General features: G+C 38.8%; 2 protein-coding genes across 33 annotated transcripts in view; both read right to left on the reverse strand.

Annotated features, from left to right (window-relative positions):
- Positions 1-5,517, reverse strand: part of mapk8ip3 (mitogen-activated protein kinase 8 interacting protein 3) — a 28,956-nt gene extending 23,439 nt beyond the window's left edge. For all 31 annotated transcript variants that reach the window (XM_078950850.1, XM_011478336.4, XM_078950849.1 and 28 more), the window contains exon 1: positions 4,564-5,517. In XM_078950850.1, the coding sequence (XP_078806976.1) occupies positions 4,564-4,863 (300 nt within the window). In that variant the 5' untranslated portion in view covers positions 4,864-5,517. The remainder of the gene's footprint in view (positions 1-4,563) is intronic.
- Positions 5,518-8,359: 2,842 nt separating this feature from the next.
- On the reverse strand, positions 8,360-12,992 carry jpt2 (Jupiter microtubule associated homolog 2). Of its 2 annotated transcripts, XM_011477876.4 has the most exons (6): positions 12,781-12,992; positions 11,919-12,064; positions 11,555-11,706; positions 10,446-10,479; positions 9,715-9,762; positions 8,360-9,587 (listed from the first exon to the last, which is right to left on the reverse strand). In XM_011477876.4, the coding sequence occupies exons 1-6, from the start codon at positions 12,834-12,836 to the stop codon at positions 9,316-9,318; spliced, it is 708 nt and encodes a 235-aa protein (XP_011476178.1). In that variant the 5' UTR covers positions 12,837-12,992; the 3' UTR covers positions 8,360-9,315. The 2 variants fall into 2 exon arrangements, with proteins under 2 accessions (XP_011476178.1, NP_001265837.1); NM_001278908.1 differs by lacking the exon at positions 9,715-9,762 and having other exon boundaries at positions 9,135-9,587; positions 12,781-12,897.
- Between the last annotated feature and the right edge of the window lie 148 nt (positions 12,993-13,140).

Raw genomic sequence — 13,140 nt, forward strand, 5'->3', positions numbered from 1 at the left:
TCATCTATACTTGTCATAACAATTCTGCATTAAAATCTATAGCACAAAATTTGTAAAATATTCTTTTTGTAGGATATTTCAAATCTTTGGAGCAAAAACAGAATATAATATGCTCATATTCTAATAAAATTGAAAAATGTTTTTTTTGTTTTTGTTTATGAGCTTTGCCCTGAAATGGCTGTTTTTAATGGGGGAAATTCAATCATGAAGCAAAAATAAAGAAAGATTTTCTACTCTCCTTTTTTCATTTTTTGTCATAAAGCTTTTCACAATGGCGCCTTTTTTTCCCTCTAATGCAGCAAGTCTGCAAATCTTAATACTGTAATCCTGGGACTGCAGACGGAGACCTTGGAACTGGAAGCAGGCAGCAGAAAATATAAGCCACACAAAGCAGAACATACAATGATATCATGGACCCAGTGACCCTTGTCGAAAGATGAGCTTTATAATGTGTGTGCAGTACTCAAACGACACATGTTTTATGGAGAGACTGTTCTCATTTGAAGTAATGCATATCTGCAGGTAAAAACACAAAATTAAGAAACGTACAAAACAAGTACTAAAACCGCCTTTTTTGAATAAAATTACTATCCAGACTTAATGCTATGATGGATAGAATTCTGCATTAGGAGCTGCTGACCTTAGCTTCACAAAATACCAGCCTTCATCTTTTGCCTTTGGACCGGTAACATGCCCTGCAGTGATGCCCTTCAAATTAAATCTTCTTTGAGCTGCCTTTTCCAGCCTTATCCTCTTCTGTCTCTACAGATCTTTCCATTCTAACGCTCCGAAAGATATGGGATTATAGATACAAAATATATGTACAACATGTGTGCAGGGACCCCCTTTTCCCCAATTAGCAGCTTTTATTCATGCAGGGAGGCCTATTTGTAGGTAAAATTGAGGGCTTTGTGTACATTTTGTCCCAGTATGAATAATTCACAAGGTATCCTTGTGATGAGTGAACAGAGATCATTTGACAAATCAGGGCTAAGTGGGTTTGACTAAAATGCAGACACACTTCCAGCTATTTATAATTTGTGAAAGCTGGGAAAAGGGGGGAGCGTGACAACAGCGCTGAAACGATGAAGGGAAAGGTTCTAAATCCTTGATGTTGCTATTTTTTCATATAGCTGTTTACATGGTTTTAAATTAAAACAGAGATGTGATCAAATGTGATTGTATTCATTCTTAAAAAGCCACTGAAATCTGCAGTTAACTCTGATGGTAGTAATTCTTACAAAAAATTTTCTGAATCTACAATAGTTGATAGCTTTGTAAATCTATGCAGACGTGATCATGGATAATGTGATTTCTTTAAAAAAGAGAAGAACTGCTGTCTTTGCCTTCGAGATACGATGCAACAGCCTTGAAATCTGAGATGTTTTTAAGCCTGAGCTTCCTGATTCTTGTGAGAAATTGCTTTATGCTCAAGTTCCAAAATGTGCTTGTTACTGCCTATTAGTCGTTAGATTTTTGACAGGATCTCGCTGAAGCCCAAAACTTTAGCAAAGTCCTAGTTCTGCCTGGGCTGCTCTGTCTGGTGAGAACAAATCGGGTTACAGTGCCAGACTTCCTCAGTGTGCTCTGTAGGCTATTGATTTCCTTGACTGCAACCATTAGAACAACGTCCCATCCCCCACTGTGTACTACAGGAAAGCTGAAAAATGCACTGTTGATCAGACACAGCGCAGGCTGTCCCTCTAGATCTATTCCAGAAAACAAAGAGATCCCAACTGTAGGCAGATAATGTATTTTCTTGTGTTTTTTGTTTTGTTTTTCAGTAAAATTGGCAAATTAGGGTGAAGTAAAGGTTAAGTAATACTATAAATTAATGTTTATGGTTGATACAAATGTATTCAATTTACAAAAGAGGTTTATATAAATAAACCCCTCTTGTGTGTCAGAAGATTCATGACCCCTTGTTGTAACAGTAAAATCTGTCCAACACGAGGCATTCAGCTCTCATCCGTTTGTTCAGCTGTTGGACTGAACAAGTAAAAATAAAAGGCACTTTGCAAGGTGTTATATTTCTATGCAAATAGAATTATTAAAATGTTGTGGTGATATAAAAAATAACTCCCTCGTCTAACCAAATAAATCCAGGTAAAAGAATGTTGCTTCATAGTAGAAAATAACCACAAAACATAATTGTATCCATTAAAATAAGATCAGACTGTAAGTTCAGCATAAATTAAAAAACACGTGAACGGGTCAGTGTCATGCTGGGCTTTGCTATTCTAGAGACACATGAAGATCGATTTATTTCCACAACCTTCACAGATCTGGAGTGAACTATGAAATTTTAAGTTCTTAGAAACCCGCTCAGGTGAAAATTGTGTTTTTAGTCTTTTTAACATGTTCTTGTGGCATTTAGCTCATGATGTAGGACATATATAAAGAAAATGAAGCCTAAAATTGCATTTATGAGTATTTATTCAAATTGGGGTGAATCAGGAGCCAATAGAAAATCCCGTTTGACAACTACACTTGGTGGGACACAAGCTATCCGCTCCTCTCCACTCTGGTGCATCCACCTTCAGACAAATAGATCCATGTATGTCTAAGCTGGTACCTGGCTCAGAACTGTACAGCTGGGTAGTTCCAACATTACTCGCTATGTTTGTTGAACCAGTCATTTTAGGTTGGGAGTGCGAGGGGCTGTTAGCTAGCTGGAGAGAGTGTACACAAATGGGTAGCGGGAAATGGGGGCAGGCTTACTTCGTACCAATGATACCGCCCAAAACTCAGAAGCAAATTTCTAATGAACCAATTCCGCTCAGCAGAAAAACAGTTTTTTGTGTGCTAAAAACAGAATAATTATAATTACAAGACCTCTGGGAATGCTTTGAAATAGATCAAAAGATGATCTGAGTGGAACTTTAACTTGAAAAAAGCTGTGGAGAATAACTTGCTTTTATATTTATGTAAAGAAGAAAACAATTATGAGTACTATGTTACTCTAAATCCATCATTATGGTTCTTTAAAGTTAATTACAGGGAGAAATTCTGCTCTAAAGCTTCAGAACACAAGAGCATCAAAAAATATTTAGCAATAATGTCATGGAAACAAAGCAGACTAGAATCTTTTTACCTTTGAGCAACAGAAAACTGGATGTCAGTTTTTCTATCCTAAAGGACTGTTGTGCACACCTGTATGCTAATACTAAATGCTGAATTAAGTTGTTGATAGCTGAGTTGCAAGTGAATTGCAGAAGCTTCTTTGGCTGAAAGGATCACAGTTTCTTTGGACTCCCCAGCTGCTGTTGTTGTGGGACAGCTCTGCATTACACCTTTGTGGGGTTTCTCCACCTGCTTCATCAGGAGCACACCCCTGCAATGTTTCCAGCTCCCCCTTTTATCTGTGGAAATAGCAACTATAGCCTTACTTCTGTGTTTGCATACATTTGCATGCACAGGCTTAACTATGAAGGACACATTTTAAAACCTGGAGCCATTCGTTAAAATGAGTTAGTAGACCTGTGGAAGTACTTTTACCACTAACAACTTCATCTACAGCAAGAATGGATGTGATAGTATAAGATGAAGTTGTAGCACTTTTTTAAAGCTAGAGTAAAAAGCTTTTTCTATCGTGCATGAGGTGTACCAAACATAAGTCAGATGTAAATTCATTGAAGAGTATTTACAATTGGTGCACATGCCACTGAGTTTGCTAATGGTGTTTACAATGATGTAGAAATTGTGCCAGAGTTTTTGTTCAAAATTTAACATGGTTTTAAATACGTTTTAGGATTCAAAAAAACATAACTAGAGTTAAGAGCCATAATTATGATTCCCCTTGGAATAAATCATTGGAACAGTTTATTGGAGGCTTGCCTGTTTTTTGTACAGCTTCAAGTTTATTATGGATTTAGGTATAATTTTAAAAGAAAAAAGCTGGGGTTGTTCTAAAAAGGATGGTTATCCAGCATTGCCCAAAAAGACAGTGACGAGTAATTATTAGAGTATAATATAAGTAAAATCACTAAGATAGTCCCCAAATGACTGAAACAACTGCACCGTGGCGTACAGTGTGTGGCGCTCTCACCATACAGCGAGGAGGCCCAGGTTCAAATCCCAGCTGGGACTTTTCTATGTGGAGTTCTCCTCAGTCATGCTTGAGTTCTCTCCAGGCACTCTGGCTTCATCACACAGTCCAAAAACAGTATTCATAGGTTTATTGATAATTTCATATCCTCCAGAGGTGTGAAAGTGAGTGTGTGGCCCTGCAACAGTCTGGCAACCTGTTTGCAGTGTACTCCACCTGGGAAAGGCTCCAGCAACCCTATGACCCAAAAAGTGATTGAGTGGGTTCAGAAGATAAATGGATGGATGGATATTACCTAAAAATGAATATTTTAACGTAATGTGGTACTTTTGATAGGAACTTTCTAGTTTTTCTGGCATTTGTTCTATGTTTATTATACTATCACATACTATTTTTCTTTCAATTGTTATTTAGTCAGTTAGAGCAGTCTTAATGGATTACTGTCACAGAAAGCTGGAGGAGATGTTGATGATGAAGATAGAGGAGGGTGAGGGCTGCATGGAGTCCTTACTCACCTCCTCTGCCTGTTTACGCAGCGCTTTCTCCCTCTCATATTGCGTGATGAGCTGCTCGTTGTCCTCCTTGAGCAGCTCCAGCTCCACCTCGTGCTCCTGGTTCTCAATCAGCACCGCGTCCAGGTTCTCTAGCACATTGACCACCAGCGGCATAAGCTCCTTCACCACCTCCTCATCGTAGCTGCGGATCAGCCGCTCGAACTCCCGGTAGATGCTGTTCGCCATGCCCGACACCCGCTCCGACATGACGGTGCCGGAGCCGTAGTCGTCCTGGTACACCACCTCGTCTATCTCCATCATCTTGGCAGCTGGAGCCGGCTCCTCTGGTCCAGATGAGGTGAATGTTTCCGGTCAGGAAGGCGAGGCTGTCAGAGGGTTTGAATCCGCCCAACGGGGAGGACGGGGGGTCGTTTTCAATCACACTCCTGCCTCAAATCAAATGAACCGCAGAAATGCCATTTCGGAGCGGCTGCAGTGCGCGTGCATAACCTTGAGAATACGAGGAACAAACTGAGAAATATTTGGGCTTTTGGCACCGCTGCTCCTCCAGACCAGTCTCGTCGCGGCCCAGGCTATCTATCGCCCCCCTCCCGTGGAGCTCACGTGGATGCGCAGTGCCCGGGGATCGGCCGCGGCTGGGTCCATCATGCCGAGAAACGATGATGCTGCACCTGTCTCTCTATCCGCGGCCGCAGCCATGGAGCCCAGCCATAACAGGCGGGAGGAGGGAGGGAGGGAGGGGAGAGGAGATGGTGTAAAATATAAAAAATAAAAACAATAATGAAATTTAAAAATCCACGTCCCACGATTAGTATCGACGCCTAAGACGCAAATAAAACACCGCCGCTCCCATAACTGTATCCGCTTCCTGCCGATGCCGCTGCTGATGGTGATGTCTCCCTTTGGGAGAGGCTCTCCCTGCTCTTCTGATGGAGGAGCCAGCTGGGTGACTCTGACGTCACGACGTCTGAATCACTGAGTCCGCATCGTCAGTGCGCCTGCGCAGAGGGTCGGCCTGTACTGCGTCTACGCAGTGATCGGTTAGTAGACGAAGAGCGCTCCCATATGGTGCAGTCGAGGATTTTTTTTCTTCAACACTTGAACCCAGTAAATTAAAACCCGCAAAACACACCCGTTACTTTTATTGGCTTCTGTTTAAAATCTCACTCCAATGAAAATCGTGTTTTTAAACATGTTCCTGTAGTATTTCTCATAATTTCTCACAGATAAAAGAATTTAAGATTGAAACTGGATTTCTGAGTATTTTTATTCAGATCAGGATGAATCAAGGGCTGATGAAAAAATTCTATTTGAGAAAGCTTTCTTTTGTGACACAGCAAGTGAAACGGGTGGGCCAAAATCTCCCTACTCTGCTCCATTCTGATGCATCCACTCTAGGACAAATAGCCACATCAGAGTCTTCCTCTTCCTCGTCTGAGCTGCATCTGGCTCAAAATTGCATGGCTGGATAGCTCATATTGCTCCCCATTCTTGTTGCACCGCTTATGTTAGTTTGGGATTGTGAGGGACTGTAAGCTAGCTGGAGATGAAAGGATGCTGGGAAATTAGTAGAGGCTTACTCCAAAGCCAACAGTCCTGCCCACTGTTCAGAGGTGAATTTCTGATTAACTCCTGAAAACGCTGCACAAACTTTGTCAAAGAAAACAGCAGATTTTTTGGAGTTTGCCTAAAAGCAGCATAATCATAATTAAATGACCCAGAGGAATGAGACTTTAAATTGCCTTTGCTTTTATGTGAAAATGAAGCATCCATTCGATTTCATTGAAAAAATGTTAACCATGATGCAAAGACAAAAAAGGGGAATTCTTGTTGACTGACCTCTTTTCAGTGGAAATAACATTCCCCAAAATCTTCATTTAATTATATTTTTTACAGTTTTTGATTTGATGGAAAGCAAACAGAAATAACTAATATGTGAACTTCAGATTGCAATTTTGGGCCACAATGTAAAAGACTCACCTTTTCCTCTAAATAAACTCATGTTTATGAGGAAAGAGCGTGTGGTAAAAAAATGTCTGCATTCTTTAGATGCTTTTTGGAGCATGTACAAGAAGTGGGGGATTCATGCATTGGGTGGAGTTGATAGGACAATGAGGCAGAATTAAACAGGTTTGTTTGCAAGTAAGAAACATAAAGTAAATAATCAGAAAATGACAGAACTTTTTTCTGTTATTTAAAGTTCTTCCCCTTTTTTAGACCCTAAACATTTCTTTCCTAAATTGCATACGGTAAGCCTGAAATAGCCTATAATTGTGGTTGCAACAGCAGTGTGCATTTACTTGACTTTTCTTGGGTTTTAGTTTTTTTTCCATGTTGGTTTGAGGAGAGTAAGAGATCATCCTGTCCTGATTTAAGATGCTTTCAGTTTTTACTGAGTACTCATGCATGTCCTGGTACATTTCTGCCTCATTCACCCACAGCCAGAATTCTGCTTTTGTTGTGTAGAGCTTTGGCTTTTGCGATGCAGCTGTTTGCATTTAGCCTCTAGAAGACGCTTTCATAAAGGTTTAGAAATTCTGTTCATTTTCAGTTTCGACAGTGAGGAATAAATGAAATAAAGGGCCCGTCCTATGCTTTTGACAAAATTAGACGATTCAAAACTGTAAAAGCTTATTGTTAGCTGTTTCTCTCAAGTTCATATCTATAGTTTACATAAAAACGAAAATCTGTATGGGTTTATTTGATGCACAAAAGAAAAAACTGCAGTTTTTCTAACATAAACTCTTCAAAAACTATGACAAAAATGCTTTTGCACACAAAATGACATAAAGCTTCATCCACAAAGCCCATGTCTAAGGGCCATTTCACATAACAATGACAAAAGTTTCCAACCACTCAGGGAATTTGTGAATTAGACACCGTCCTCATGGAACAAAGGGTTGACCTTGTCACATAATTGTTTTTATATGCATTATAGAAACACTGAGATGTGACCCTTTCTATGGAGGGGTGGTAGAGAACTCAAAACGACACCAATGATTTTCTGAACAGCGGATCCACCAGTTCCCCTCTTGTTCGGAATCAATTTTTTTCAAATGTGTGTTGCTGGGAAGTGCAAAAATAACCCAAAAAAGTCCATTTGTGTGCTTCTTCAGCAGCAAGTTTTTCTATTCTACTCTGTTTTATATTTCTTTCCAATGCAATAAACATGAATCTTCACTTAAATGTCGTTAATACAACACACATCAAAATAAATGCTCGTGTCCCAAATCCACCTTTTTTTAGTTTAGATTTGAAATTGACTAAAAAAGCTCACCATGTGTAAAAACATACATCTTATCCATCTTACAGATTTATTTTGGTCTTGGGATTCTGCTCTCAAACTTCAGCTAATCAATTATCTTGATATTTTAAATGATTGAAATCTGCAAGAAAACTCAGAAATCTCTAATAAATTTGAGACATTTGTTTTTGCAGAAAATATTCCATAGAAAATCTTACGGGCTAATATCAACAGAGCTTGTGACGACACTGGATAGTAAAATGGTTACTTGCAGATTCCTCTCCTGCATGATAACAATTATCTGGTAGAAGAAAGGTGCTTGTGTCTGATGACACTGTGCAAAGGTCCGCACGAGGGCAAAAAGCACACAAAAGCGGCTTTGTCAGAGTCAAATCTGGAGCAGACAAACCTAACTTATCACATTTTTACACAAACCCCTAAACAAAAAGAGCTCTTATTTTACTTTTAATTCAGTTATACTGTAAGCTGTCTCTCATTTTAGGATAAAATTCATAGGTTTTCCTTCCTAATTTGAATAAACCAACCAAAACATTTCACTGGAAAACATTTTGTTTTATTGAAACACAATTCTGCTGCTGCTTTTATTACTCAACCTTACAACACAAAGGGGCCCCCATGAATGTGCATCATGTGGACAAAAAGGTGTTTGATCAAAAGGCCTGCAATGACTCGGGTAGACTGCAGGCTTGTACAGACTTCACTCGTCTTGGAACCGTTTTAATTTAAAACATAAACTGAGGCCAACCCCAAGATAGGAAACAAAAGGCATGTTTTCATAAAAGCGAGCAGCGAAGACAAGACAGAAGAGTACCTGCATTATACATTCACATAAAGAAAACAGAAATGTGTGAACATCTACAATTGTATTCAATCTTTTTTCTCCTTTTGTTCATTTTTTGGCATCCATCATTTCCCAGAAAGTGTGTTACAAGTAATCCTAAGAATTGATAAGGCAAAAAAAAATACAGATTTGCAGAAAAACAGTTAAGAACACAGATAAGGCTTGAATATTAAGTTGCGTGTGCATTCTGTGTTTATTCAAGGATTTCACAGGGAAAAATAGAGCAAAATATATATTCTCTGCCCTTGTTTACAGTCTCAACATCAATCCAATTCAACATCTAATAACTTACCCTCAAATTTAAGATTGTCTACACCGTTTACATTTAGTTCAATTTAAAGCTCAAAAAGGAAACCTTTGTTTCGACAAAGCATTCTTTGGAAAATGAGACATTTCGACACATTTAGACTGAACAGCAACTGGTTGGGGATTGGATCATAGGCTGAAGTGAAAAGAACATTGATTTTTTTTTTTTAACAGCTGGCAATCAAAAGAAGCAGAAAGTGCAAGAACTTAAAGGAAATAAGGTCAACGTTAAAATTAAGCTGCTTTGTTTTGTTGTATTTGAAGGGGCAAACATCAAATGTGGAAATGGGAAACGAACAAAAACACAGAGATGAATGAAATCAACACAAACAAGGAGTGGTCAGTAGAACACCACACTCGACTTTCCTCCAGGAGGGTTGATAACCTTGTTGTGAGAGCGAGGCTTGGGCCCCAGGTGAGGCTCGTGATTCTTCAGCATCGACTCGTCAACAGCCGCTGGAGGTTCTTTAGGCTGCGGAGGTGCGGGGTCAGCTGCAGGCTGACTCGGCACCTTCTGCACCTCCTGCACCTCCTTCACCACCGTGGGAGGCGCAGGAGGTGCAGGAGCCCTTTCTTTCTTGGCCTTTGGTTGGCTGACTTCAGGTTTCGGTGCTTTTGGGAAGAAAAACAGAAAAAGTGGACAGTTAACTTCTAACGTACCACACTGAAGTGACATGGGTTTAAAAAAAAATGATTAAAAGTTAGCGTCTACATCCTATGAAAACCCAACATTAATCACCTGCTTTTATTGTCATCTTGAGGAACTGCCTTTCTATCAGATTAGAAACTAAAACAAATGTTATGCAGAAGATGAATGAAAAGACAAAGAAAGAGAAAAAATTCATTATTCAACTGGTTAAAAACAACATGCCCAAAAGGATTATACAAATCAGTATAGATAGTACGCAGAAGGAAATCTTAGACATATATATTTGTGAACACTCAAACATGAGAGTTGAGCAATAAAATCTCATGACTAAAGATATCCTACCGAGTCAACAACAATACACCTTTTGTTTTAGGACAAGGGAAAAGGAGCATTTTCCAATGGGAAAAAAAAGGTGTGTGGGTCTGTTGAGACAAGCTAACAAAGGATCGGGAGCATCATGTGAAACTGTGTCCAAGCGACATCTGAGAGCGTTCCACATCACCTCAGGTGAGGAGTGTAGCATCTGCACTATGAGCTCAGGTTAAGCCTTACATCACTCAGTTATAAAGCATATGCCCCAGTCAAACAGCTTCTTTTCATTACCAATTTCAAAATGTTTTGGGTTCTTTTATATTTCAGAAAAAGTGTAAAACTGGAGGAGTAATTTATTAGTTATAAACTTACTACTTGGCTTGAATACAGGCTGGCATTTATGATTACAAACATCTGTTTTTTAGAACACCAATTGAATAAACCACAGTGGAAAGAGCAACATATATACAAAAGTCAGTTAAAAGCTAATAAACGCATCCTTCACTCACCTGGTTCAGGCTCAGGTCCCACACTGAGATTATCCTGGAGTAAAAAAGAAAAAAGAAACTATTTTAAAGAAAGAGTCTTGATCAGATTGATGATCGGGTGAAAACAGATCCAAGCTCACTTGTTTATTTAACCTGGATCTAATGCAGCAACTGAAATACTGAACTGTTTGCAAAAGAATATTTTAAAGTCACGCTAGCAGCAACAAAATAATTTAAGGTTACAACACACAGCTGGATATTGCTGCCAAAATACTCACTTTCAGTTACAGGTTCACCATCTATTAAGATCTATTCCTCAAATCTCATTTCAGACACTATTTGATATGAAAACTGTGTTCAGTGGTGATTTAGACTAAAAAGAAATCATAGTTCCCCTATTAAAATTTAAGGAAAAAAGATGATAAAGTGATATTGATTGCTAAAGTAAATTTTTACACTGATCAATCTTTTAAATCAGTGGCTTAAGGATACATTCTCAACATCTGAATAATAACCAACTATGTATAATATTATTCAATGTCTTTACTAACAACTTGAAATTTGCTAAAAGTGACTGTAAGCAGCAAACAGCCTCGCTAGGAGCACCAGCAGAAACAAAAAAAGCACTTTGATAAATGTATAATGATACAGCTGAAACTGTGATAAATGGTTATCTTAAAAGTTTACACACATGTTCAAATATTTAGTAATATTTATGCATTTGACCAAATGAACAGACTCCTTCACGTCATTGACCAATAAGACGGAGCCTTGCTATGTTAAGGTGAAGGTCATTTGGTGTATAATTTAGGCTATGTTGACTTTTATTTAAATGAAACTGTTGCAGTGAAATGGAGACGATGCCTTTTTTTGTTTTGCAATTTGTTCATGTTACGCCTGCAATATTGATTTGAATTTGATTTTTAAGCTTTTGGTGGAAGATGAGAAAAGATCCAAAATAAAGACAAACCTTTTGGGACAACGAAAATATTCTAAACCTAAACATTTTTGAAGAAAAAAGCCACGTTTATACTTTTTAGATGAATGAATAAAGCAATACAAGTAATGTTACATGCATGTCAATTTCATACAGAAACAATATTAAGAGTGGCGTTTGCTTCATGGCTTACCTTTGGCTTGTTCGGGTGACTTCGGGGTTGGTTTTGAGCAGATGAACCGTCTCCACCCCCAAATATGTTGCTGCTTGGTCCACCTGGAGGAGCAGATCTCTGTGGCTTAGCTGGAGGTTCCGGATCGCCAAATATGCCACTGCTTTTCCCGCCTACAAAAGGTTATTACAAAACGGTTCAAACGGTCATTACAAATGTGTGGGAAATTGCAACTTTCGCTTTATCTGTATTGCAGAATGTTTTTTTTTTTTAATGGGGGGGGTGGGGGGTGGCTGAGCAAAAATGACAGATTATTGGTCGAATATTTTTCTAGTTCTGATTAACTACCGGCTCAATAAATAAATAAATAAATAAATGGCCTGACCTGGAGGATTGGTGCGTCTTGTCACACTCTGGGGCTCTTCTGGTGAGGGGAAAACATTGGAGGCCATCTTATTTGGTCTTCTTGAAGCAGAATCCTCTTCACCACCAAACAGATTACTGGAGCCACCGCCAGGAGGCCGCAACACCCTGAGGAAGGAAAACAAAACATTTATTGGTTCATATAAAATGCAGAAAATTAAAAGGAAATACAGTGACCTAAAGTCAGATATTTGTTTTGACCTAAAATGTATCCTAAGTAGCTTTCTAAATGCAAATATTTTTAAATTTTATATCTAATTTCATAAATTATACTAAAAGGTGAAATGGTTTAGTAAAACTGTTTAAGGGCAGCATGCCGGTTATCATGCCGGGAAAGTGCTTATTTGTTTTAATTTTCGTGTCTTCTTTATGATCCAAAATATAACATAATTCATATTTTCGGAAATGTTATTGAGATAAATATCATAATCGATCGTAAAACGGACAAGACTGGACATTGAGAGACAACAACTCAAGCGACAGAACACAAAAAGGAGCTGCGACTGGACTAGGCTAGCCCACTTCCGCAGACAACGCCTGACTGGCTAGCTAGGAAGCTATCGTGCGGACCAAAATTTGTTTCTGAAGTAAAACCACCATAAATGTGTACAAAAAATTCATTCTATGTGGAACTACCGCCTTTGCAATATGCTTTAAGGTATTAGCAGAAAAGGTGAAGCACAAAAATGTCCTGTTGCGTTTACTCCAACATGAAACATGACCAAGCGTCTGCGTGCAACTGCAACAACGAACAAGCAACCACAATTTGATACTTCAGGCCATTTCTCTCTCTGATAACCAAATCACGATGCGTCATTCTTTACCTGGAACTTGGTTTGGATCCTATTTCCATTCCTTGGTAGGTGTTTGTTGAAGTCATTGCGGGTTTATTTGAAGTCGTGAACTTTTCAAAGACAACTTAGTTAATTCGCCACCTAGACAGACGGCAAGTTCCCTCTGCGTGTTTGCCCAACGAAAGAATTTCAGGCTGTCCCAACAGTGACGTAGACAAATCCTATTGGTCCCCGGCGAATGTGCTCTTACGGGGTGCGCTCGTTTCATAATACAACAAATAAAAAAAAAATGTTTTTAGAAAAAGTAAAAGGCTGTGTTGTAACTTTTAAATGCAAAATTTTCTGTTACGACCACAATAACAATTCATTCCTATATTTTTAATAAAATAA

The sequence above is a fragment of the Oryzias latipes genome, chromosome 8, assembly GCF_053564925.1.
Source record: "Oryzias latipes strain Hd-rR chromosome 8, Olatipes_Hd-rR_3.1".
NCBI classification, from domain to species: domain Eukaryota; kingdom Metazoa; phylum Chordata; class Actinopteri; order Beloniformes; family Adrianichthyidae; genus Oryzias; species Oryzias latipes.

What these genes read in the sequence shown, in the direction of transcription:
- jpt2 (XM_011477876.4), bottom strand. Translation starts at nt 12,836, where the DNA reads ATGACTTCAACAAACACCTACCAAGGAATGGAAATAGGATCCAAACCA. An exon ending in AAGACGCACCAATCCTCCAG is followed by an intron (nt 11,707 to 11,918) that starts GTCAGGCCATTT and finishes AACCTTTTGTAG; the next exon opens with GCGGGAAAAGCAGTGGCATA. An exon ending in GTCACCCGAACAAGCCAAAG is followed by an intron (nt 10,480 to 11,554) that starts GTAAGCCATGAA and finishes TTTTTACTCCAG; the next exon opens with GATAATCTCAGTGTGGGACC.